The sequence below is a fragment of the Rhamphochromis sp. 'chilingali' genome, assembly GCF_963969265.1.
Source record: "Rhamphochromis sp. 'chilingali' genome assembly, chromosome: 9".
NCBI classification, from domain to species: Eukaryota; Metazoa; Chordata; class Actinopteri; order Cichliformes; family Cichlidae; genus Rhamphochromis; species Rhamphochromis sp. 'chilingali'.
In genome coordinates, this window is record NC_137936.1 from 19,810,397 (window position 1) to 19,837,670 (window position 27,274).

The 27,274-nt window shown below is 38.9% G+C and overlaps 1 protein-coding gene and 1 long non-coding RNA gene across 2 annotated transcripts; both read right to left on the reverse strand.

Moving 5' to 3' along the window:
• Positions 1 to 10: 10 nt before the first annotated feature.
• On the reverse strand, positions 11 to 9,322 carry LOC308402199 (uncharacterized protein). The gene is made up of 5 exons (XM_080890885.1): positions 9,101 to 9,322; positions 7,153 to 7,241; positions 5,036 to 5,126; positions 2,170 to 4,471; positions 11 to 2,070 (listed from the first exon to the last, which is right to left on the reverse strand). The coding sequence occupies exons 1-5, from the start codon at positions 9,177 to 9,179 to the stop codon at positions 1,986 to 1,988; spliced, it is 2,646 nt and encodes an 881-aa protein (XP_080747011.1). The 5' UTR covers positions 9,180 to 9,322; the 3' UTR covers positions 11 to 1,985.
• Positions 9,323 to 13,805: 4,483 nt separating this feature from the next.
• LOC308402924 lies at positions 13,806 to 16,736 on the reverse strand. Its single transcript, XR_013972828.1, has 4 exons — positions 16,600 to 16,736; positions 16,256 to 16,432; positions 15,959 to 16,066; positions 13,806 to 15,130 (listed from the first exon to the last, which is right to left on the reverse strand). It is a non-coding gene; the product is annotated as an uncharacterized lncRNA (long non-coding RNA).
• Positions 16,737 to 27,274: the final 10,538 nt, after the last annotated feature.

The following is a 27,274-nucleotide window of genomic DNA, read 5'->3' on the forward strand; positions in this document are numbered from 1 at the left end:
GTGAGTGAAAGTTTTTTATTTGAAAAGAATGCTTACCCTGTTAAACCTCAGGATGTTACAGTACAACTGTGCACTGACAGTGATGGTGTTTTACCCAGTAAATATAGGGGGGAAAAAACAGGACAAAAATGCTCGACCTCAGACCAACCACTCTTAAATCTTCCAGATCTAGAATGGTTCGCTTTGACGCAGAAGACATTTCAACACATGGGGTGGGACTTCAGTGAAGCCATCTAAAAATAAAAATAAATAGCAGAAGCAATGGCAGCCCCGGAGAAGCAATGAAGGAAACCATCTTGAGTAGCATAGTAGCTAAATTGAGTATGTTTCTTATTTTATTGGTGGAACTTTTTGATCACATGCCCTGTAAATATAAACCACTGTGTTGGTAAGGATGTGGCTGACGCAAACCCCAGTCATTCACTAACAGTGTCAATGTGAGGTCTGATGTAGATAATGATCTATAACTTTTGGTACATTTAAGGCCTTTCATGGAGGTTAAATTACATGTGCTTTGATGTGTTTTGGTTATTTGCGTCAACAACCACAAAAAACGCCTAATAATTAAATCTAAATTTCTTCGTTAGCAGAATCTTGGAATTATTTGGAATTAATTGCTTGATGCTATTTGGGACAATTCTTAGGAGGGAAAAAAAAACTTAAACCAGTTCTTCAGCTAGCTTATATCTTACTTTAATACAAAAAAATCTGTTTGCACACAAGCTCCTACATGATCTGGAGTTGGCACACAGGTTCTTCATGGGGCCCTGACGATTCTTGTTTATATAAAATATTATGAGGTCATCATGTTGCCTAGCAGCCACCTGACAATGTGGCACAATGACACATTTGTAGCTTTTACGCACCTACAAGAGCCTTATAAAAGTATTGTATCATTTTAATTTCACAATAGTAACACATAATTTATATCCCAAAAACTAAGCATGACATATTACGATGATGTCACACTGTCTAGCAACCACCTAACAACAAACTAAAGCCACAAACTAAACAATACTGCACCCTGGGAATTTACCAGTATATTAAATCTGCACTTACATTCTGAGCCACAGCTAAAAGCTTTAATTACTAGGATGATGCAAATCACTGCAGTGTTTTTACATACAATTGAGTACACATGCAAGCCATGTGTACTCAGCAATTTGTTACATTTATTTCCTACTTAGAGTTGAATGTCTTAATTTGATGACTTTCTATATACAACTTTAACATGTACATATAACTACATCTTGCAATGTCCAAATGCGATTTTCATATTATACAAATTGATATCTCCATCAATAACAATGTATACGTAACTAGATTAACACTCTTTATCGTAGTAGTATAGAAAATCCAATACAAACCATAAAGGATTTTTTGGGATAAATGTGAGAATCACACTAGACCCCTACTACTTTGCGCCATAAGACTTTCATAATCGAGATGTAACAGTGAAAGAACATTTCCCATTATTTGGCAGGTAATTACAGCATGAAATAATAACAGTTATGCTCCAAATTACTATATTTTACAATTAAAATTTCTCATTGTTTTATAAAAGACTTTAAAAAAAACTTTTAACTTTTTTTATTTGAATATTAATGGAGTTTTCCTATACAATAACATTACCCAAATCTATGGTTAAAAAGTCAACATATAGCAAAATATAGCTTAAGACTAAATAATTAGCAGCAACTACACAAATGTTTAAAACGTTCTTTCTGACTGTGACACAATGGAAAAGAAAACACCATTTGACAGTGACTGTGTCGTGTTTGTCTTTATGATTCGGCAGTCCTTTGTCAACAGGCATTCTTAACATATTTGCTACCCAGTGTGTAAATAACCTGTGTGAAGCCTTCTTTTTCAGCTGTGGTCCACACTGCTGCTGATAAAAGTGTAGTTTCACACACGTTGTGTCCCATAGTCTGTGTTGAAGGTCTCAACATGTCCAAGAATCGAAAGACCCTTAATAATCCCCGCTACTCATGATAAGTAATAGGATTTTTGGTTCCAGGCCGAACTGTGAAAGTCATACCATGTTGATATTTAGACTTCGGCCCATTGCTGAAAAGAAGAACATTTTATGTATGAATATATTAGCCAACCAGTGAGTTTTGGCATCTTAAAAAGTCAATGTGTGACATTTGAGCATGACAGTCTTACCTGGTCAAAACTTTTGTTGGCGAGTTATCTGGATATTTTTTGTTCACTTTACGCTGCAGCTCCCTCATGTCCAGAGTTGCTGCTTTCTGGTGATATTTGGTAGTTGGTGATTTGAGCTGGTCATTGGACTCCCATTCATCAGAGGAAGGCTCTACATCTTCCTTTTGGTGGGAAATTTTGGGGGCCATTTCCTCCAGCTTCTTTTTTAGGATGCACTGGAGATCAAAATGTCTTTGTTCCAGAGTGCGTGCTGGCTGAGTGGAGTCTGGCTTGGGTTTTGTCTGGACTTGTGTCTTTGGTTGGACATTAGGAGGTGGGTGGTTCAGAGGAGGAGGAGGTGGAATTGAAGCTGGAGGTGCTGTCTTCAGAGGAGGAGGTGGAACTGAAGCTGGAGGTGCTGTCTTCAGAGGAGGAGGTGGAATTGAAGCTGTAGGTGCTGTCTTCAGAGGAGGAGGTGGAATTGAAGAGGGAGGTGCTGTATTCAGAGGAGGAGGTGGAATTGAAGCTGAAGGTGCTGTCTTCAGAGGAGGAGGTGGAATTGAAGCTGTAGGTGCTGTCTTCAGAGGAGGAGGTGGAACTGAAGAGGGAGGACTTGCAGAGGGTTGTGTCTTATTCAAAGGATACTGAACTGAGGCAGGGGAAAGAGAGGTTACAGGTGGTGACGGTGCCTTTTTTGTGGGAGGGTCCGGTGGAATGATGGAAGGTGGCAGGTCCATAATCTTGCTTAAATCATCAAACTCTGGTGGTGGAGGCAGTAATGGCATGCTGAACCCATCTTTATTGCCCTCAGGTTGTGGAGTCTGAGACAGTGAGCTGCTTTGATATGCCTTTTGTCTCTCCTCTGCTTTTTTGCTAACAGCAGGGGTTTCTATGATCCTGTTGATAGCTGGACTGGTAGATGGTGCCTGACCATTGACCAGGGCATGACTGCTTGAAGTTTCAGGAGCATCATTTGTTTGTGGACGGTCTACTGGACTGAAGGATTTTGGAGTCTCTGGTAATATTTTTTCTGTCAGTTTTACAGCTGAAGAGCCAGAACTTGAAAGGTCACTTGAGTGAATACTTGGCTGCTCATTGTTCTTTCCACTGTTTTCCTGTGAAACAGAGTGCGTCGTTCTGTTTTTCTCTCTTTCTTTAGCTGCCTTTAGAAGAGCCAGCGGAGAAGCTGCATTCCCGTCTCGTGCTCCATGGGTTTCACTTCCTTTCAGGTTACGTAGTTTGTGATCCAATATCGGACTGTATTTCTGGTTTGGATTTTGATACCGTACAGGTTTGACTGGGGTTGGACTTTGGTACTCTCCAGGTTTGACTGGGGCTGGACTTTGGTACTCTCTAGGATTTTCTGCTTTTGGACTTTCTGCTTTTGGACCTTGGTTCTCTCCAAGTTTGTCCTTGCTTGTCTCTAAATTAATCTGAGTATTGTCAACTTCATCAAGCTGTAGAGACTTCTGAGGCGGTGGCTGTACTGGTTTGGTTATTTCTGGTTGCACTGAAATTGTCTCTGTTTTAGCCTTTGTCTTAGTCTCTGTCTTAGTCACTGTCTTTTGCTCAAATAGGGTAGATTCAGAAGGTTGGGCAACTTGTAAATTCTCCTCCAGCTCCTTTACAATGGGAACTGGTTTAGATAGTGTAGGCACTTTGGGAGCATTACCGTCCACCTTGACGAGAACAGGGCCAGAGCTGGAAGACCCGGAATCTTCCAGGAGTAACATGTGCTTAGGTTTTTTGTCACGGTCTTCAAACACATTGAGAAATGAGGTCTTAGGAGCAGTGTTAACCTTTGCTGTGTTTTGGGGATTGAAAGTGGACAATGTGGGTGTCTGCACAGGGGGTGGTGGTGCAGGAGTCTGTGGGGGGGAGTCAGAGTTGGAGACTGAGGAAATTCTAATGGGCTTTGGAGGAGGTTTCTTCTGAGTCTTCTGTTGCCTTTCAGTAGGGGGCTGTGGGGCGGCAAATTTTGGATGCTCTGGAACTTGAGCTGATGGTGGACTAGAGATGGGTATGGATGATGGAGAGCCAGTAGAAGTGGTAGATGGAGGCTTTGGTGGAGCCATTGGTGGTGGTTTTAGGAAGGATAAATCCTTTGGTTCTACTGAAGGAGGGTTTGGTGCGGGCATGGAAGGAGGCTGTATGGTTGCTAGGTCTAGAGTGTTTAAGTCACCCAGGAAGTCTGGTGGAGGTGGAATCCATTCACTTGGAGGTGGTGGAGGTGCTACAGAAGGAGGAGGAGGAACAAATATTTCCCCTTTATCAAGGTTAGGCACTGAAGTAATGGAGCCATTGGACAATGGATCCCAACCAACTGTGGATGAGAAGACAGGACAAATGAGAAAGGTTTTTGCAGAAACAGACACAGTATTCAAATATGCAAACTTGCTGCATAAATAAGAGACTAAAATTGAAATCCGTCTGTTTCATTTAAAGAGTGCAATTCATTTGTGCATATAATATGCAATAATAAGAATATTATTAAAGAGGCAGAAACGATTATAAAGAATAAGAAAATTCTTTATAAAGCTTTAAATTCAGCTTTCTTACATAAATTTAGAATTGTTAAAAAAGGAAATAAAAGAAGTAAATGGTTTCCACTTATTATTGAGAATGCTAACACTCCCATTATGTAAATATATTTGGCATCTGGTATGACCGTTTGGACATTTTCAGGGGGAGTTATTGAGCAATGCCCGAGCAAACATTAACCTGCCCTCCTTTTTTTCCTCTTTATTTTGATTGCTGTGATCCATCAACCGAGTCTGAGCAAAAGCCCCACAAGTTATGTGGACTTTTTAGGGTCTAATTAATGGGATTCTTGCCTTTTAGTCAAGTTAAACCTAAAGTACATATTGGAAGGTAGCTAGATGCTCACCTGAACCGTTGGTCTTTGGACCATTGACAGGGGGCAGGAGAGGGACTTTCGGCATTGGGACAGCAAAGCCTTGGAAACTCTCAGACAAGGACTGCAAGGGAAGAAAATTAAACACCATCAGACTTGATTTTTCAAACCTCTTAACACAAGAGACAAAGATCAACAGTAAAATTGCGATAAGGCTATATACTGTAGCCTGTATGTACAGAGATTTTTGTCTGGCAAGTATTTGGTCTTGAGGTGCACAAACCAGTTCTCAACTATATCAGCTCTCATATCAGCTCTCAGTGTTCCTTGAAAACAGGTTGGCCTGTGCAATGCTTGCAGCATTTTTAGCGTCAGCAGAACTGAAGTAGCTGCCAAAATCATTTCAATGTGCTGTTACGTGAAAATTCTATGATGGTGGTTTACGGTGCCTTATGTTCACAAAATTAAGTACTAAATATGTCAGACTGCTTTGCAGCAACTTAGGTACATGTCTAACCTTTAGGCTTCTTCAACATAAAACAGCTAGAGGTTTAAAAAAAATAAAAGAAAACACGTTTGCATACTTGAGTGATGAGAAATATTTGGTGAATCAGAGGATACACCTATTATTCATCACATTGTCTAAGATGGGCCTGGCTGAGAAAACTGCGTGTTACTTAGATACATGGGTGTTTTATGTTGTAGGCAAGAGGGGCAAAATAGAGGAAGAGTTATGGAAAGTACGTTGCTGTTCTCTCTACGACACCAAATAAATAGAGACTGTGTTGACACAATACAAATCTAAGAAACTTGGAAAGTTATATGTCCTTCAAATGGGCAGATATTCAGTCCAGGAATACATAACAGCTGTATCCTTTTGATCTTAGTCTGCTGCAGACCATTTGAGGAGGAAAGCAACAAGGAAATTTTTAACTGGACTCAATTTATGCCCTAAGAGCTCCCCTTATACCACGTTTCAGCCATGCTGATTGTATGCAGTAATGAATTAAATCAGCATCAATAGATAAGAATAAAAATCTTCAGTTTCAGGCAGCTGCCGTCCTAAAAGATATATCACACCTTGAATAACACCCTCTTTTGCTAATAATCCCAGTTGCGTAGCTATTTGGAAAGGTATGAAAACTGCATCACGGAGCGAGGGCGTGCCATTAAAGACAGCGTATGATCCAGTTTGATTCCATCTCGCCTTTTCTCCGCGCTATGACTCACGTTCATCTGTCGCAGCACTCAGAGCTGTCCTGCCCATGTGCTGCAGGGTGTGCCGCATCCACATGCCACAGACACATTCACAGAACACTCCCAGAAAACACTGAGCTGAGGTGTGTGAACCAAGTGCTCAGATGAGCTTTGCATTTTTGTCTGCAACATGACAATGCAATGGGAGACTTTAAGTGCAAGACTAAATTGTAATTGACTTGCTCTAATGTCTTATGGCAACTTTGGCAGCTGTAGCTTTTGTGCGCAGTGTGATGTGACCTGCAGAAGATCATTGATCATGTTTTCTGCAAATTACCTGTTGAGACAGCATCGCTGTGAGATATGTCGTTTTTTTATAGTCATATTTCATGTCATTCTAAAAAAAGAAATGAGCATTATCACTCCCACATGAGATACTGGAAGAAAATAAGTCGTGATCTCTCTGTGGAGACTTTTACTGTGCGGACCACGTCACACATCAGATTGCACGAGTAAATAAACTCTTTAAACACTAAACTGTCAGCTATCAGTTCATTTGCATCTGCAGGCGCAGGGTTTGAGACTGAATAAAATGGTGGAGCTGTTCACATGCAAATCTTATTCATTAAATTCCATTTTATGTAGTGTCAAATCACAACAGTTGCCCCAAAGGGCTTTACATTGTAAGGTAAAGACCCGACAATAATACAGGGAAAACCCCAGTAATCAGATGACCCCCTATTAGCAAGTAGTTGGTGTCAGTGGGAAGGAAAAACTCCCTTTTAACAGGAAGAAGCCTCTGGCAGGCTCTGAGAGAGGCAGCCATCTGCTGTGACTGATTATGGTGAGGGTAGAGAGACAGGAGACACGTAAAACATGTCATTTCAATTTCAGAAACTGGGTAATGAACGTAAAAATTTATGTGAACCACATGGTTTCACAGAGATACTCACAGCACCATGCTTCACTGTGGGTCTAGCTCGCACACTCGCAGTCCCTGACTCATGAGTTGCAGATGACCCCAGGACCAACTCTACATTGTCTGTGAAAAAGAAAAAAGTAGATCATTAATATCCAGCAAAGCAAGTTCTGGTAGCAAAGCAAGTTCAATTGAATTGATTCAGCTATTAAATTACTAATCAAATCTTCATCATTAATCTGCCAGTCAAGGCCAAAACAATGATGTTGTACACTTGCAGTGTGCAGGTAATGAGATACTGTGTGCATCCAAGTGTCCTCTAAGTAGCTGTCAGTCAGACTAATAATCTGCTGTGTGGCCGTTGGTTGTTGACAACAAAATAGCTATGCACAACTGAGCCGATGATTGCAGTCTTTATTTAAAGTCCACCATTGTGTTTAAGGGAAAACAGTTATGGTGCCAACTGAAATCCATTGCACCACCTTCTGCTTGCTGTACAACACCACAATGTTTATCATATAGCCAGACGTAAATAGTTTATCTGTCGCAAAGCCTGGAAGAATGAATTCAAGGTTTATTCTTGGGGAAAAAACTCGCTTTAACTGTGTTCACTCTTTGAGAGGAGCTTCATAACATGCAGCCAATGTTGCTGCTTTTATGTTGCATAACCCTTTGTTCTTTAAACAAACAGTGCCACACAATGATCGTCCATTCTTAAGTCAAAGTGGTTAAGAGACCAGTCGCATTTGTCTTTCATGTCAGTGGAAAAGCCTGGTTTTTCTGTATGTATCTAAGTCACGGGATGACACAAGACACTCAATGATGACTTAAAAGTGCACCGAGGAAGAGACCCGAAACATGACCATAGTCATTTTCAGATGTGGAAGACAAGCAATAACATTCCTGGGAAACTGATGATTTGAGAACGTAAACCTAGAAGTCACACATTCCTTTGTTCCAGTATGACACTGACTGCTGAAAGACACTTGCCACTTGAAGATTCTTACTCTATGTGTTCATTTAGCTTTCTATTACAAAAGCAGACACAAGAAGCAGAGCGACAGAGGAGCCTGTCATAATAGACAAGGAAAGGGAACTGTTTTCCCACCTATTCCCAGTAGTCACAGGGTGTAGGTCCTCATAGCTTTTATGCACTTCTGTGTCATTTCAGAAAAATGTGGGAACTACAGAATGAATTGGCTGCGGTATTAAACCAGTCTAAGCAAATGATTCGTTTTTCCTATTGCGCCCCTTTCTGATTTAAATAGGCAAATGATCTCTCCTGTGTTGCAGCTTTGCATAGAAATTGTCCTCTCCTTTTCTGCTTTCACTAGTCAAATTCCACTAATGTCACTTAGAGCTTATCAGTAAACTGATATCAGTGTGTGAAAGTAATATTTTTATTATTAAGCTATTAACTTGTGTTTCCTTTTTTTAAGGCTTTAAACTGCATCACACACTCTTGCTCAGCAGATGGAGCTTGCCCAGCTGTTGTACTATGGAAATATGCTGTTATGCATTGTTGTGGCCAGAAGAGTGAATTTGTTTGTGTCAGGTAAATAAAAGTACCGGTAATAGATTTCTGTTTTCATCTATAACACCGTGGATTGTATGTCTAAGAGTAGCTGACTCATATGAAATACACCCAAGGTACACATTTAGCTATTCTAGATGAAAACTTCAGTTTTGTCTGAGAAATCTTAACTTGGATCAAAGTGAACACAGTCTGAAGAGGACCCAGACTCTTGGATTTAAAATATGGATTTACTTTTGTTAAAAACACCGAACAAAATTCATAGATGACACCTGCTGCTACTTGTTTAAAGCACCTGAAGGATTCACTCCTGTCAGCACGTCTAAAGTTTGGAGCTTGGTGGAAACATATGTGTCCTATTGCAACACCAAGTCCAAAGGTCGTGCTGCTCTTCGCTGTAGGCGTAGATACCTGCTCTTATAAACAGACCGCACTAGACTCTACTCACCCATCTCCTGCATTTTGACATTGGTGTCGAAAAGAGAATGATTCTTTCGACCCAGAAAATTCAGCGACCCCTTCTTCATTGTTATTGATTAGTTGATGCGTAGCTACGATTCTCGGCTTTAGCGGATCATTGGCGCATTCTCGCCGGCAGGTAAATCCGGGATAAACCGCAAACGTGCTGCTCTGAATGACGGCGTTTCTCCAGGTACACCTGACTCCAGTGATTTGGTGCAAACTTCTCAGACAGACAGAGAAAATGGAGCAAACCCCGCCCACTCGCCTTTCATTGTGCCTCCCTGTTTCTGACTGTACAGCAGCAGCAGGTGAGGCCCTCGGCTCTCCTTACATTCCAGCGCAAACCTCACCTGTGGAAAGAATCAGGTCCTTTAATCACAGGTTTGCTTACGTTAATGGCCTGTACTCTCACTGTTTGATGAGTCTGCCATCCGCATCCGAGCTTTAGCGCACTGGTCTACCTGTATCTCTAAATCTGGGACGAAGTGATCACATTAAAATGCTCAGGAACGCGGGTGAACTTTAATAGCATCTTAATCAAAAAAGACAACAAGGATTTATTGCATGTAGGTCACTGCTATTATGGTCATAAATGTTAACAAAGAGTAAAATAAAAATAAGCATTTGAAAACGTCGAAACATTTTAGTATCCTATTTTATTTTATTTATTTTTTTGCTTATGCTTAAAAATTTGATCCAAGAAATGTATAAACCTAATAATGAGATTGTAAAGTGTGCTTGATTAAATCATTCAAAATGAATTAAAAGCCACAACATTAAATAAACTGGTTCTCTTTAAGGATGTAGACTAATACTGAAAGGGCTCCTTCTATCTCCCGGTGATTTTACATTTAATAGAGTACATTTTGCTGATTGCACTTGTCACGGTTCTGGGTCAGTTTCGACCCAGTATTTTGAGTTTTGATTGATTAGTTTATTTTTGAATGTTTGTTGTGGTTTTGGGCGCTATGAGTATTATTATTATAATGATTATTATTATTAGAATTCTATGTTTCTGTTTATTCATGTTTAAGGATTTGTTCTCGGTTGTATCTCACGTTTAGTTTAGTTCAAGTTCCATGTGTCATTCTGTCTGTCTGTCTCTCAGTGTCAGGTCTGCGTCTTGGTGTAGTGTCCTCGTTTCCTGTTTTATTGTGAAGGCCTGCGTCTTGTGTGAGTGTGTTCAGTTTTACCTCTGTCTCGTCTTGTTGATTATTCCCAGCTGTGTCCACCACCTGTGTGTGATTCCCCTGTGTTTCTCTGTGTGTATTTAAGTCGTGTCCTCTGTCATTATAGTTGCTGGTCCGTCTGTGTATTCCACCATGTTTCATCCGTGTGTGCCGTCACCATCTTGTACCGTCGTCCACCTTGCTTTATGTTCGTGTTCATGCTCTGTAGTTTAGTTGTCCCAGTATAGTTTAGTTCTCCGTTTTGTCGTTTGCCTCTCTATATTTTTGTGTCAATAAATCACCTTCAGACCGTCACGACTGCCTGCGCTTGGATCCTCTTTTTCCTTTTTTTCACACGGCTCTTCTCACTCGCCGTGACAGCACTTTTGCTTGAGTACCATTTCACCTGCAACGGGGTATTTTATAGTGTGCTGTTGCTGCTTTTATGTACATGATTAATTATTTCCCTATCTGTGTGTCTTGCATGTGCACCTAAAACAATTGTTATGACATATGAATATAGTTTAAAGTCTGAAAAATAAAATCAATTATCAAAGTAAAACCATTGTTTATTGTAACCTTCCTTTTTAGATCAAAAATTCTAGAAGAGCAGCTATTAAAAAGTTAGGCCTAACTGACTGTTTACAAAGGAATGGTTTGAAGAGTTTCACAGAAACGGCACTAGTGAAGGTTACAAATGATCTTTTTACAGCCTTTTATAATGGACTCATCTCTGTGCTTGCCCTGGTAGATCTCAGTGCAGTGTTCAGTACCAGTACTGACCATAAAACGCTACTACTGAGATTAGAACACACACTTGGTATTAAAGGAACTGCGCTGCAGTGGCCTGAATTATATCTGGCTGATAGATAACTATATACGTTTTCATGGCTATGCAGATGATATCCAGCTTTATCTATGCATGAAGTTTCGTCTTGATGCATTCTCAATCATCCGGGAAAGTAAATCTCCAAAAAGTTGATTCTGTTCATCTGGACCTAGTGTTTTGTGGGAGAAACATTTTGTCACTCATCCAAGTGACTTCTTCAGTCTCAGCTGACTGCAGGTTTCCCCAATCTTATAAACAGTACAATTGCATAATGACTGAAACCAGCCAACTGAAGGAACAATGGGATGGATGGTCATTCCTTAATCTTAATTATGCAAATTCTCATGACCATTGATCAACAACCACTGACCAAAACCCACTGATCAATGGCCATGAGATGAAACGTTTGTCCCACAAAACGCTACGTCCAGATGAACAGAATCAACTTTTTGGAGATATGCATGAAGTTGATACACGTCAACTAATTAAACTTCAGGCCTGTCTTGAAAACATAAAAACCTTGATAGCCTATAATTTCCTGCTTCTAAATTTAAACAAAATTGAGGTCGCTGTACTCTGCCTTACTTTAAAAAATATTACCTTTGCCTTCAATACCACTGTGAGGAATCTTGGAGTAATTTATGACCAGGATATTTGGTTCAGTGAGCACATTATACAAATATGTAGAACTGCCTTCATTCTTTTGCGCAGTATGTCTAAAATGAGAAACATCCTGTCTCAGAGTGATGCTGAAAAACTAGTTTATGTATTTATTACTGGTAGGCTGCACAATTGTTGATTATTCTCCCATATTGACTTAACTTCACTACTGGATTTCTCTTACATTCAGAATCAAATTTAGAATCCTTGTCTTCAGATACAAATTCTTGAATGATCAGGCGCCATCATATCTTAAAGACCTCACAGTAGCTTATTATCCTCTGGCTGTCCCTCTCTGATCCTGGTAAAAGGGTTTTTTTCTCCCCACTGTCACCAAGTGCTTGCTCATAGGGGCTTGTCTAATTGCTCTGTTAGCAGGGGTGTCAAAATCATTTTACATTGTAGGCCACATACAGCACATGATGATCTCATGTGAGCCGGACCAGTGAAACTCCTCTTTCTGCCAGTGTACAGAAATTTAAGCAGATATCTTAAAATTAAAAAGAAGTCCTATTTCAATAGTATCTCTTCCTTTTTCCTTCCTTCCATTTTTTTCAAGATTCAAAGATTCAAAGTGTTTATTGTCATGTGTGCAGAAGAAATAGCATTTCTCTGTGCAATGAAATTCTTTCTTTGCTGTCCATACACAAATGCCAAGTTAGGTAGGGTTGAAGGAACAACATAAATAAGGATAAAAAAAAAAAGACAAGATATTAAGATAAATAAGGTAAAAAAGGATAAAAAAAATAGTGAAAGATAAATAAGTAAATGAAGACAAGTGAGTTAAGCAGTTGTTAATGTCAAAGGATATACAAAGGAGCTTAATGTGCAAAGTGAACTTAGTGTGCAAATTGTCCTGATGTGCAAATTGCAGTTGAGGTAGGTCAGCTGTTCAGGAGTCTGATAGCAGTTGGGAAGAAGGAGTAAATAAAATAAATCTGTCAGCACAATGTTTTGGACTTAAATTGTAAGAATAACTTTTACTACATAAATAAAACCAAACTGCACTGAACTGAAATCATAAAAAAAAAATTTCTTCATTCCTGTTTCAGTCACATTGGTGATCCAGTCAGAGAGTGACTGAAGAAAGACATTTGTCACTTAAAGATTCTTACTCTATGTGTTCATTCAGCTTTCTGTTAGACAAGCTGAGACAGGAACCAGAGTGACAGATGAGCCTGCCATAAAAAACAAGGAAAGAAAAACATATTTCCATCACAAGGTATAGGCATCATAATGTCCTCATAGTTTCCACTTTGAAGCAAAAATGTGTCACATGTGATTTACAGGTAGACCTAAAATACATTTCTGACATAGAAATATAAAACAAACATTATTAAAGAACAACATAAATCACAGTAATTGAAGTTTTAAAAATGCTATGGTGTGTGGAAGCTAAAATAAAGTCTAATATAGATAAAGCAAAGATATGATGACACTATAACGTGTTGTAAAAGTAATCAACTTTTTCTCTCCATTAATGTATGCAAGGTGCTTGAACAAAACAAATCACAAGAGTTATATTCAACCCTCAGGATAATTGTTCAGTTAGCTATTAGCTCACGTTGGAACATTACATTTGTGTGATAAATGCATGTTTTTAATCTTAAATAAATCTTTGATATTACTGAAGGAAAACCTTCATTCCTTGGTGTGACTTTCTTGAGGATAGTGAAGGATGAGAAACGTGGAAGCAGGATACTCATAAATTTGATTTTGGCTAAAAGGGGTCAAAAGTCTTAAACAGATGAGCTAACCCCTTAAAGTAACCTGTAACAGCATTTTATCTACTCTGCATCACAGTTTAACAACCTGTGGGTATTTGGGGTTGATTACAGCTGGTAGCAGAGTAATAATTTGTAGAAGTATGTTTCCTTTACACTGATATTCAGTTTTATAAAACACTATATACTTTTTACTTTGTATTTCATAACATTTTAGAAGGATTTAATTTGTGGTGCTCATATAGTCAATTCAAAGCTGCAGTTACTCGTTGTTATTAATATACACTGTTATCAGTATATTGGTACCACTTTACAATAAGGCTCCCCTTATAGATGCTAATAAATAGTTTATAGCTATATTATTAATTAATTTGTAAATGCTTTATAAACCATTATTAATGGTTTATTATGCATTAGTTAAGGGTGAGAAAGAGGAAAAAAACTGACCGGTTTCTTGCCAAATAGTGAGCCAAATGTGTTCACCTATATATTTCATCTAGAGTTGCTATATTAAACATTTCAGACTAAGTTACTATCCTGTAAGCACAATCAGCATTTGTAAACATATTTTTTATCATATAAAATTGTACTTCAGAAATGCATTATAAATATCCACAACTATCAATCGGAGCTTTGTTGTAAAGTGTAAAGCATAAAACCATTTATTAATGAATAATAAATATTTATAAATGCCAAATGGGAGCCTTATTGTAAAGTGTAAAGCATGACACCATTTATTAATGACTACTAAACATAAATGACAAAAGAGAGTTTTGTTGTAAAGTTTAAAACATGTCAACATTTATTAAGGACTAATAAACATTTATAAATGCCAAATGGGAGCCTTATTGTAAAGTGTAAAGCATAACACCATTTATTAATCACTAATAAACATTTATAAATGACAAAAGATAGCTTTGTCGTAAAGTTTAAAACATGTCAACATTTATTAATCACTAATAAACATTTATAAATGCCAAAAGTGAGTCTTAAATGTATAATGTCACCATTTATAACACTTAGACCTAAATTACAATCAGTGCTTGAAATAACATTTAACTACTGTCAAAAATGGCAATGTATTGTAAGAGTAACACATGTAAAATTAAATGTGTTTTTTAAAACACCAAACAGTCACCCACTCCAAAAAAAGTTCATGCCAGACTGGTTCAAACTGGAAATATTTTTTGTATGTCCTTAAATAAGCGTCCCAGTGGTCCATCAGGGTGTCGCGAACCAAGCCAAGATGACCACTCAAGAACCATCAGGTGTTCCTCCAGCAACTTCTCAGTGCGATTTCCTCTTAGTCTACGGACATGTCCTTTGATGGTCATCCAAGCCCTTTCGATATGCTGTGTATGACTGCCAGATTGAGGATCTACAAACCACCTGCTGTGATTTACAGTGTAATGTCTGTACCCTATGTTTGTCAAAACATTCTTGTAGGCTCTCCACTCATCACTGATAATGGCACTACCCAACTTAACATGCTGTCTGATCAGAGGAACAAGGTGGCGCCTTGATCGTTTTTCAACAAGTTTTAACACGAGCCTTCGCCTTTTGTCTTTAATTCCCATCATTCCAAATACCCATTTCTTCCTTTTCCATGCATTTCCAAAGCGTCCACGTGCATACTGAAAACAAAAAGAATAAAATTAAATAGAATTAAAATGAAAAAGAATAAAATTAAATATCTACAAAGAAACATTCAAAAAGATGGTTGCTTCTACTAATTTTTTTTACTTATGGTAAATGGTAAATGGCCTGCATTTGTATAGCGCTTTACTAGTCCCTAAGGACCCCAAAGCGCTTTACACTACATTCAGTCATTCACCCATTCACACACACATTCACACACTGGCAATGGCAAGCTACATTGTAGCCACAGCTGCCCTGGGGCGCACTGACAGAGGCGAGGCTGCCGGACACTGGCGCCACCGGGCCCTCTGACCACCACCAGTAGGCAAACATGGGGTTAGTATCTTGCCCAAGGATATTTGGCATGCAGCCAGGAGGCAGCCTGGGATCGAACCACCGACCTTCTGATTAGTTAGATTATGGTAAAGGTTTCCATGTTTAGAGGACACAGTCAGATCTGCATTGATTCTAACAAACCTGTCTGAGAGTTTACCAACCTTTCGCTGATGACCTTAGACAGCTTTCATCTATAACCACAAATTCTCTGTCACCACCAAGACGGTGTCCATTGTTTATTCTGTGTCTTTTAATTGCACGTATACAAACATGTCGAATGTGTCTTGCCATGCTACCTAGTGTTCTGGAGCTGCCAGCCACTTCATCATCGATCATATCTACTTGTCTGAGCCTGAGCCCTTGTGAAAATCTGTGATAGAAATTGAGGCAATTATTACTTACTGAGGCCCTAATTTTATTTCACAAGTCTCGTATTGGTGTTCAATTATGAAAGGTGCATTGCTATTAATGTCTACATCTACATATACCTGTAAATGAACTTCATCCAACTGAAAAGAGATGTTTTTGATTTCTCAAAGAGGGAGCCAGTTCTAATTGTTCTGGAAACTTTCCTATGACTTGCTCTTTTGCAGCACCTGAGAACATATCAATGAGTTAAGTAAAGAAATGGACCCTTAAACAAGAGCATTAATTGAAAAGATAATCACAAAATTAAGTATGAAGAAAATAATAATGAAAAGAGGTTAATGCTCCCTCTTGCATTGATAACCGAAATATTTTGTTATATTTACTACATGCACTACATTATCATGCATTATACATACCACATATATTGGTCTTTCTTCACCACGGAAATCATTTTCATCTTATGGTGACAAACAGGACATCTAAGCTTCTTTTTTAGCAGGTGTTTCTTCTGCAGCCATTTAATGAGCCTTAGTGCCTTATATTTAGTTTGTTTTCCTTCTATTCTGGCGCGCAATCTCATTCCCAAAGACATTCTGGTGGAAAAAAAATGAGTAATTTATTTTATTATCACCTCGAAACACCGTAAAATACTCTATGGGAGTCTAGTGCAAATCGGTTCAGAGTTAAAGAACTTCACATGCTATATAAAACAAGCCCTATAATCAAAAATAGTCCCACGCAAAAAAGAGGATTGTCTCACCTGTTATAATGTATCTCCGACTTTGTTATGTAGATCTAACCCGCTGGATTCATGCTAAAAAAATATGTTCTGCTGCCAAAGGGAGGGAAAACAAATTTAATTTAAACGCAGAGGAGCTTATACAACCATCCAATCACAGTTAACTTTATTAAGGAAAGCCCCTCCTCTCAGAGCGCGACAGGCAGTGGAGCGCTCTGGAAGGTCAAGCCAAAGGGGCACGAACAGACACACTGAAGGCGCTCGTTCAAGTTGCTGCGCCATGGATGGAGCAGAAGATAAAAATTTGTGTGCGTCTGCGACTTACACAGTTAGCACACGTTCGAAGAGATACAAAAAGCAGAGACTGGATGATCTAGATTGCACTAAGCCAACGACGTCAGCAGTTAGACATGAAGGTGAGTATAATGCTAGCTAGCTAGCTACCGAGCCATTTGGCTGCTAGCTACAGTGGCTAACTAACATCACATAACATGTGAATAGCTCTATTACTATTGGTTATTCCAAACGATTGATATCACTTAGTTGTATATTTTTAGTTTTGTTTATGTGCATCATTAAATTTATATTAAACACCCTGGTAAGGCAGTACACATAAGAATTATTTGCCTTGTTTTAGAAATGTCTGAACCACCACATGTGTATATAACATAATTTTTACAAAGTGGCTTTTTATAAATTCAAGTTGTAACCGTTTTTAATCAATATTTTATTTGAGTTTCCCAAGTTTAGATTATAAATTATTTTAGTATTGTAATTTAATAATTGTTTGTTCTTTAGATTCTTCTTCTAATCCTGCCCCTACTGCAACTGCCCTTCTTAACAAGGAGCGAGAGAAACTGACTTTTCTTAAGGAGGAACTGGAGCGCGACACCCTGATGGACCACTGGGACGCTTATTTAAGGACATACAAAAAATATTTCCAGTTTGAACCAGTCTGGCATGAACTTTTTTTGGAGTGGGTGACTGTTTGGTGTTTTAAAAAACACATTTAATTTTACATGTGTTACTCTTACAATACATTGCCATTTTTGACAGTAGTTAAATGTTATTTCAAGCACTGATTGTAATTTAGGTCTAAGTGTTATAAATGGTGACATTATACATTTAAGACTCACTTTTGGCAATGTTTAATATAGCAACTCTAGATGAAATATATAGGTGAACACATTTGGCTCACTATTTGGCAAGAAACCGGTCAGTTTTTTTCCTCTTTCTCACCCTTAACTAATGCATAATAAACCATTAATAATGGTTTATAAAGCATTTACAAATTAATTAATAATATAGCTATAAACTATTTATTAGCATCTATAAGGGGAGCCTTATTGTAAAGTGGTACCAGTATATTAATAATGTACTTGATTGGTCTAAAGTGCATTATAGTAAACTCACTCCAGTAAGCTTAAAAATGGAGAAATTATAATGAGTAAACATAAAATTCTTGATAAAAATATTCTGATTTTCTGACAATAGTGTTGAGATAAAGTTTAGGCCTTCAGTTTGTCCGAGCATTACAATAACTAAGTACATGATGTGGTTTAAAATTTACATTTTATTTTCATGTCATCCAGCAACAGACACAGTTAGATACATTAATTTTTGGACAATGATACATTTTTCGGTGCACCACCACAGTGGATTTTAGACCAGATAATCAATATCTAATTGGAGTGCCGACTTTCAGCTTTAATTCAGTGGGTTTAAATTTCTGAGTTAACTATTGGAGATACATCGTTCTCAGAAGTACTTGGACAATTAAGTGATAAACTGTTTCAAGGTCAAGTAAAGCCTGCTTACTTGTTATTTCAAACTAACTAATCAGATAAAAGATCTGGAGTTGATTTCAGGTCTTGAACTTTCATTTGCTATTGTTAACTGGAATTCTAAACATGTGGTCCAAAGACATGTCCATGTAAGTAAAGAAAGCCATCATTAGGCTGAACAATCAAAATAAACCAGTCCGAGAAACAGAAAAAGGAGTGGCCAAATCAGCAGTCATGTACACTCTAAAATGGAACCAGTGGAGCAAGGTCATTAGCGTTTATTAATCATGTGACTGCTGATAGACGTAGCAGGGTGGATTGTGAAGTATACAGGGTTATACTCTCTGCTCAAATTCAGCCAAATGCCGCAAAACAGTTTACACAGTATTTCACAGTGTGAGTGAATGATGACACAAAAGGAAAAAAAGAAATAGTTTCTCAGGGCAAAGAAATGGGATATTCTTCAGTGGCCAAGTCGGCTATCTGATTCCATCCCCAAAGAGCGTGCTTTTTATTTATTAGATTCAAAACTGAATGCAGCAGCTGAAGGTAGCTGCAGTAAAAGGCCTAACGGAGCATCTCAGTGAAGGAAACACAGCACTTGGTAATGTCCATGGGTTCTACACTTCAAACTGTCCCACAGACCTTACATTTAAAACTACTTCAGGTTGTCCACATCATTTTGTGCTTCTAAAAACAGGAGACTGTATATGATAATAGAGTCCAACACTTAGCTGTGTTTTGTTGTTGCTGATTCCTTTCACTATTTGATATGTTTTCTGGTGTTTTTGTGTTAAGATTTAGCTGCTGAAACAGATGAACTGATTGATGCCTCGGTGCTCATCTTCAAGGTTCTCTCTTTCAAATGTTAAATTTAAAGAAAGGTTTCAATAGATATCCAACAACAGCTACGATCTAGAGAGGTACAACTAACACAATAACTTAGATCCCTGTCACCCAACATATAGAGCTCTTACCTTAAAGACCTCATAGTACTCTTACCACATACTGACTGTTTCCAGCACTCGCCTGCAGCCTGTGAAAATATTTTACACTTTTTTATTGTGAAGGTCTCCTCCACAGGTCTCAAATCTCTCCTTCATGACCCCTCAGTCTCTACTTCCTGCGCTGCTGTCTTTGACAGGTTTGAGCCCGTGACTCTCTTCTCTTTAAAGGAGATTTTTGGTCGTTTTAAGCCTGCAGGGTCTCCAAGGATGTCCCTCCTCGACTCTTAAAAGAGGTGTTACCAGCAGTTGGACCTTTGGTTCTTGAGCTGGTAAAACACAGTCTGATGTTAGTTTGATGCCCTAAAGATTTTAAACATGCTCTAGTCAAACCCCTGATTAAAAAACCTGCTCTTGATCCTGCAATTTTTGCAAATTACAAGCCTATCTCCAAACTACCTTTTCTTTCCAGAATTCTTGAAAAGATAGCTCACAGCTAATTAATGACATTCCTGGAAAATGATTTAGATGTTTTCCAATTTCCAAGTTTTTAATGACATATTTTTAGCTACTGACGCTGGGAACTGTGTTGTTCATGTGCTTTTAGATTTGATGGCTGCGTTTGATACAGTGGATTGTGCCATTTTACTCTCTTGTTTGGAGCACCGGGTGGGCATTAGGGGCACAGCACTGGAGTGGCTCAGGTCCTGCTTGGCTGGGTGAACTTTTTGTGTCTGTCTCTGTGACCATGTGTCGTCCTCCGCTCCTCTCTTGTGTGGTGTCCCACAGGGCTCAGTTCTAGAGCCCCTCCTCTTTTCTTTGTATCTGGTCCCTCTTGGTTCTATACTGAGAAAACATGGCATTGCATTTCATCTCTATGCTGATGACTGTCAGATCTATGTCCCTCTAAAGAAAAAAGGCACATATTCCATACAGCCATTACTTCAGTGTCTTGATGACATTAGGGTTGGATGTCTCTTAACCTTTAAAAATTTAATGACAAAAAGACTGAGGTGATGGTTTTTGGTAGCCCCACTGAGACCCCCAATGTGTTTTTAGATACCTTGGCCCAGTATAATAAGCCATCTGTCACAAACCTGGGGGTCAAAGTGGACTGAACTGAAGCTTGACAGTTGGATTAAAGCTTCTTTCATCTTAGGCAGCTGGTTAAAATAAAGCCAGTTCTTTCACAGCAGCACTTTGAGACAGTTATCCACGCCTTTGTTAGCACCTGATCTGGATTACTGTAATGCACTTTATATAGGGGTCAGTACTTCATACATTACTTATTTACAGAGATGCAAAATGCTGCAGCTCATCTTTTAACTGGCACTCAAAGGTTTGAGAACATTTCCCCTATTTCAGCTTCACTGGCTGTCCACTCCTTTTAGGGTTCATTTTAAAATTCTCTTATTGGCTTTTAAAGCCCTCCATGGCCTAGCCCCATCTTATCTCTCTGAGCTGCGCCTTAAACGCCCACCTGCTCTCTCAGGTCAGCTGATCAGCTGAATGTATCCAGGACTGAGACTAAACTTAGAGATCGTGCTTTTGCTGTAGCAGCTCCCAAACTGTGGAACGATCTGCCTTTAGAGATTAGACAGGCCTGTTTTTTTAAATCACTCCTGAAAACCCATTTCTTCACCCTGGCCTTTGACACTTTGTGAGATGTTGGTTTTAGTTTATTTTCATTTTGGTTGTTTTAGTTTATTCTATGCTGTTTTATCTTGTTTTTAAATATAGGGCTGTTTTAATTTTTGTGTATTATGTATTTTATTTTCTACTGTTTTGTTTTATTCTATTGTTCTTAATTTATTTACTGTACAGCACTTTGTCCTGTGCTGGGTATTTTAAAGTGCTTTATAAATAAAGTTGGATTGGATTGGATTGGATTCACTCTGTGAATCACTTTTCCAGCGCTGATGTACTTTTACATGAAATAAACTCAGGCATATTAACTGAATTTAACTTAAGATTTCACAGAACTCACTTCATTTTCCACACTAAGCTCTGGCAACTTATGCTTTAAGTAAGTATCTCTGCTTAATGTAACTGTTGCACAAACATAAGTTGTTTTTTTTCTCTGAGGCATGCTTGAGTTGCTTTTTTTTTGGTAAACATAAGATATGAAATGAGATTTAAATCTCAATGAGACTTTTCACCTGGATAAATAAAGGATAATAAGGTAGCTTTCACATAGTGTAGGGCCAGATTTAACTTAAGTATATTTTTTATAAATGACAGGATGAGGAATATACGCATTAAAATATATAATGTAGTTATGTAAGCGCAGTTTTGGCACAATGCTTTAATTGATTGTTTTTATTTTATTGCTGTCCAGAAAACCAGTCCGTCCTTTAAAAAAAAAAAAAAAAAAGTCTGTCTGTAGCAGCAGGTCGTCGTGGAGACAAGCTGGTCCATCCAGTTCCTCTGTACTCGATGGAAGGTGATCGTGGCCATGATTTTCATTGAAATGTGAGGAATGTGTGGTGTGAATGCGCTTTTAATGGTTTACCTGCTTGACAGCACTGGACTTACTGCCCAGGATGAGACAACAGTAACAGAGAGTTACTCACAGCATGAGCGTCATTCACTTAGTTACCAATTATCACAAATAAGCAATGGAAGTGTTGCTGTTTTTTATTTAACTGAGCTTCTTCCTTTTTTCCACTTGCTTCCACTGCAACTTTAGCTATGAATCATGAAAAGACAGACAGCTTACAGGCACTGAAGTAAAAGGAAATGAAGACCTAAAAAACACAAATATTTTTTGCATTCCATTATGATGTGGTGTAAACTGGCTGGAAGTGGAAATGAAAGCACTGATGAGATCTTAAAATTTACTGAATCAAAGAATGTGTGCAACGAAGCAGTTTCGGTGCATGGCAGCATCGTAGGCCCACACTGTAGCTTTCATTTTCATTATTACTGCGAAAAGTGTTCACAGGAAGATCTGCGGCTTCTCCCGACGAATGAAGGCACTGTTGGTGTGAATCCTGATGCTGGGTTTTAGTTCAAGTCTTTGTTGTTCACCACTGTGTGTCGTCAGGGGGCTGTTATATATATACCTCTTTCTCCATTTGTTACTGTCCTTTCATTCTATTGTTTGAGAATAGTGACTTTTGTGTATTTATGTATGAGTTTCTTTTAATTCATGAAAGCTCACTTTGTCTACTCTGCAGTCCTTTGAAATTTTTCAAAACCTGTTTCAGTGTAATGAGGTATGTCAAAGAAAGTTGGTGCTTCTTGTGGCTAATTTGATTATTAGTGTATCATTCTCCTTGTTAAAGAAACCTTCTCTGGTGACAGAAGCAGTAGTCTAATGAAACCAAAACTATATGCATACCTGCTGCTAAGTGAGAGCTTAGAACACGGTGTACCGCCTTTAATTCAGCGTATCACTGTTACATGTGGTATTATTTTGGATAGTAGCGCAGTACGGGAGACCGGGGATAGTTGTAACGTGGGTCAGTTGTAACACTTCCAATTTCTCCAATCAGGGCTAAGTTTCAAATGATGTGACTCATCCTGTGCATGCCCAATTCAGTTCTGCTATCACATGTGAAAAATCAGCACATTTCGTCAAACACAGACAATTTAACATGAAAAAAAGTAATTTGTATGCCAAAAAGTAAGTTTTTCTACTTTATTTCAATTTCTAATAGCATTATCTGCTTTGCAGTTAAACTCATCTAACTTAAATTATGTTATTTGTATGTCTATGGGGATATATTCTGTGTAGGTCTTTAGTGCTAATGTTTTAGCCATTGGCTGTAATGTTAGCTAGTTCATGGCTATAGGAGTCTGGGTCAGTTGTAACAGCAACAGTCTGGGTTAGTTGTAACAATAATGCAGATGTTACAACTTACCACACTATTACTTTAACTTATATTAAACAAGTTGGGGCAACGACATCAGCAGAGAGAGGTTCACTGGTCGCATTTGTACAGTGGGGCAAAAAAGTATTTAGTCAGCCACCGATTGTGCAAGTTCCCCCACCTAAAATGATGACAGAGGTCAGTAATTTGCACCAGAGGTACACTTCAACTGTGAGAGACAGAATGTGAAAAAAAAATCCATGAATCCACATGGTAGGATTTGTAAAGAATTTATTCGTAAATCAGGGTGGAAAATAAGTATTTGGTCAATAACAAAAATACAACTCAATACTTTGTAACATAACCTTTGTTGGCAATAACAGAGGTCAAACATTTACTATAGGTCTTTACCAGGTTTGCACACACAGTAGCTGGTATTTTGGCCCATTCCTCCATGCAGATCTTCTCGAGAGCAGTGATGTTTTGGGGCTGTCGCCGAGCAACACGGACTTTCAACTCCAGCCACAGATTTTCTATGGGGTTGAGGTCTGGAGACTGGCTAGGCCACTCCAGGACTTTCAAATGCTTCTTACGGAGCCACTCCTTTGTTGCCCGGGCGGTGTGTTTTGGATCATTGTCATGTTGGAAGACCCAGCCTCGTTTCATCTTCAAAGTTCTCACTGATGGAAGGAGGTTTTGGCTCAAAATCTCACCATACATGGCCCCATTCATTCTGTCCTTAACACGGATCAGTCGTCCTGTCCCCTTGGCAGAAAAACAGCCCCATAGCATGATGTTTCCACCCCCATGCTTCACAGTAGGTATGGTGTTCTTGGGATGCAACTCAGTATTCTTCTTCCTCCAAACACGACGAGTTGAGTTTATACCAAAAAGTTCTACTTTGGTTTCATCTGACTACATGACATTCTCCCAATCCTCTGCTGTATCATCCATGTGCTCTCTGGCAAACTTCAGACGGGCCTGGACATGCACTGGCTTCAGCAGCGGAACACGTCTGGCACTGCGGGATTTGATTCCCTGCCGTTGTAGTGTGTTACTGATGGTGACCTTTGTTACTTTGGTCCCAGCTCTCTGCAGGTCATTCACCAGCTCCCCCCGTGTGGTTCTGGGATCTTTGCTCACCGTTCTCATGATCATTTTGACCCCACGGGATGAGATCTTGCGTGGAGCCCCAGATCGAGGGAGATTATCAGTGGTCTTGTATGTCTTCCATTTTCTGATGATTGCTCCCACAGTTGATTTCTTCACACCAAGCTGCTTGCCTATTGTAGATTCACTCTTCCCAGTCTGGTGCAGGTCTACAATACTTTTCCTGGTGTCCTTCGAGAGCTCTTTGGTCTTGGCCATGGCGGAGTTTGGAGTCTGACTGTTTGAGGCTGTGGACAGGTGTCTTTTATACAGATGATGAGTTCAAACAGGTGCCATTCATACAGGTAACGAGTGGGGGACAGAAAAGCTTCTTACAGAAGACGTTACAGGTCTGTGAGAGCCAGAGATTTTCCTTGTTTGAGGTGACCAAATACTTATTTTCCACCCTAATTTACGAATAAATTCTTTACAAATCCTACCATGTGGATTCATGGATTTTTTTTTTTCACATTCTGTCTCTCACAGTTGAAGTGTACCTCTGGTGCAAATTACTGACCTCTGTCATCATTTTAAGTGGGGGAACTTGCACAATCGGTGGCTGACTAAATACTTTTTTGCCCCACTGTATATGCAGTTAATGCCATTGGCAACACAATTCCTCCACTGTTTGTGTTCCCACACATACATTATGCAGACCTCTGTGTCAGAGATGGACCAGTAGGAAGTATTGATAGTGGAAATAAGTCAGGATGGGTGCAAGAAACAGATTTCCTCATCTTTCTGAAGCACTTTGCAAACCACACCAAGGTATGATAAAAAGTAATGGAATTGCGATGCTGGTGAACAACTACATTTTTTCAGCTTCATTGTTATGTTCAAAATTGGTGCAAGAGTTGTAGGTTATAATGCCCACTGAGCCAATGAGGCCAAACTCAAGGAAGACCAACCAAAATTAATGAAATATTCAGTTGCAGAAAATTCCATAATTTGTCTTTTTTGGGGGGTTGGAATATGTTCAAAAGCTAGATTTCTGCATTCTGTCACACACACACACACAGCTACATAAATGGCTCTAAGTGCATTCATGTGTTGAATAAACAAAGATTACATGTTAATGTTTTGTTAGTACCCTTATTTCATTGTGTTACATTTCACCCCAGGATATGTTACAACTAACCCAGACTATGGGGTTAATTGTAACATTTCACTCTTCGTGTTTGAGACCATACCATGCAATGGGTAATTGTGCTGCAGAGAAAATAGCTGCACTATTTAATAGCAGAGACATGTAAATACTTTGCATTACATTTTGAATCCACTACCTTCAACGAGCTCCAATTTACAGACAGAAATGTCAAAAATGTTACAACTGTCCCCGGTCTCCCCTAAATGGGTAAGTTGAGAGATCACAGAGATAAGACTGGAGAAAAGACATGTGTTATTATAGGGAAATATTCTGAGTGCTTCTTGAATGTAGTTCTTATCAACATCTGCATAAAAACAGAAGCAGCAGAAGACTCACTGTGTTGGCTGAGGGACTTCAGGCCAGCTGATTTCACCTGTGGGACAGTGACAGGACTACAACCCGAGGAAGAAGATTATCCACGCGTACTCAGTCCTGATTTATAGTTTATGCTGCTGTTTTATCAACATAAAATTATATGAAGTTTTTCACTCTTTCAACCATTCGAGTAGGAATTACAACATCGCCTCTTCCAAACTGAACTATCTCAACAACTTCTGGATATTTTGCTTATTTGTTCCGATTATTTATGAGCGATTTGTGAACCATGATTAAATTTTTCAGCTTTGATGTTACAATAATTTTGCTTGTTTTTTTTTAGCACAGACATATTGAAGAAAAAAGGAAAAGAAGGAGGAATGCATTAGCTTTGAGTAATCATAAAGAGTTGCATAAATCCACACCCTTTTTGATAAATAATATTTATCAATACCTATCAATAACAACCAAAAAGCTCAATAATGCCTACAGAGGGAGAATTATATAAAGCAGCGATAACTGACACTAAGCTGACACCTGCTGGTTGACAAATGTAACAATGAAGCAGTCAGTTTGAGTCACTTGTTAACCCGGATCTCCTGTGTCATATTTATTCACCGTAATTCCAGGAAGTCAGAAGAAGACAACATGACCGATGTGTGAAATGAAACCAAATGTCACAACTGCAGCGACTGCATCCCAGGTTGTGGTGATATCTTCATGAAGCAAAAAGAGTACACAGAGAAACCGATTTCTAGCTGCACTATTTTACCACTAGATTGTTATTAACTGAGCCAAGCAGGTTATGTTTTTGCAACCGTTTGTGAGTGCGTGCCATAATTTTGTCTGTGAACTTTAGAGCTTGAAGAGTTGTGAATGAATTTTGATAAAACCTTGTAGGAGAGTGGAGTCATGTAAACAATTAACACTGAGGTGTATGCAAGCCAAAGTGTACCCAAAGACTTATAAGTGTGGTGTATAGTGTTAACATGTTGAAAGATTTAAAATCTCCTGTCATATTTAACCTTTGACCTCTCCTTCAAGGTCAATAGATTGATCTGAAGGGCAAAGTGCTAATAAAGGGACATAGAATTAATTCATTGCTTTTTGCCATTGTTTGCATTGGCAACATACAGACAATCAAATATTGGGATACTAAATATCACATTACTTTATTGTGGCTTGTTATTTCGATTACAGTAACAGGTTATAACCAGGGACGTGCAGAGGGGGGGGGCTAGAGGGGCTTGAGCACCCGCCCCTTTCCTGATGAGTGCCCAAAGTGCCCTTTTGTTGAGGCAACTTTTAAATTTTTTTTATTTATTTATTTATTTATTTTATGTGTGTGTGCGTGCGGAGTCCTGTCTGTGCCCCTCAACAATAATATTTAACTATTAATCACAGTTTTGCTAAATAAAAGGATCTGGCTTGCATCAGTCACATGATCACATTTAACCAATGATCGCCCTCGACGGCAGAACGCGCTGGTTACGAGCCGGGAACGAGCTCACAAAGAGCACGCGCATTTTTTGCGGTCCGGAG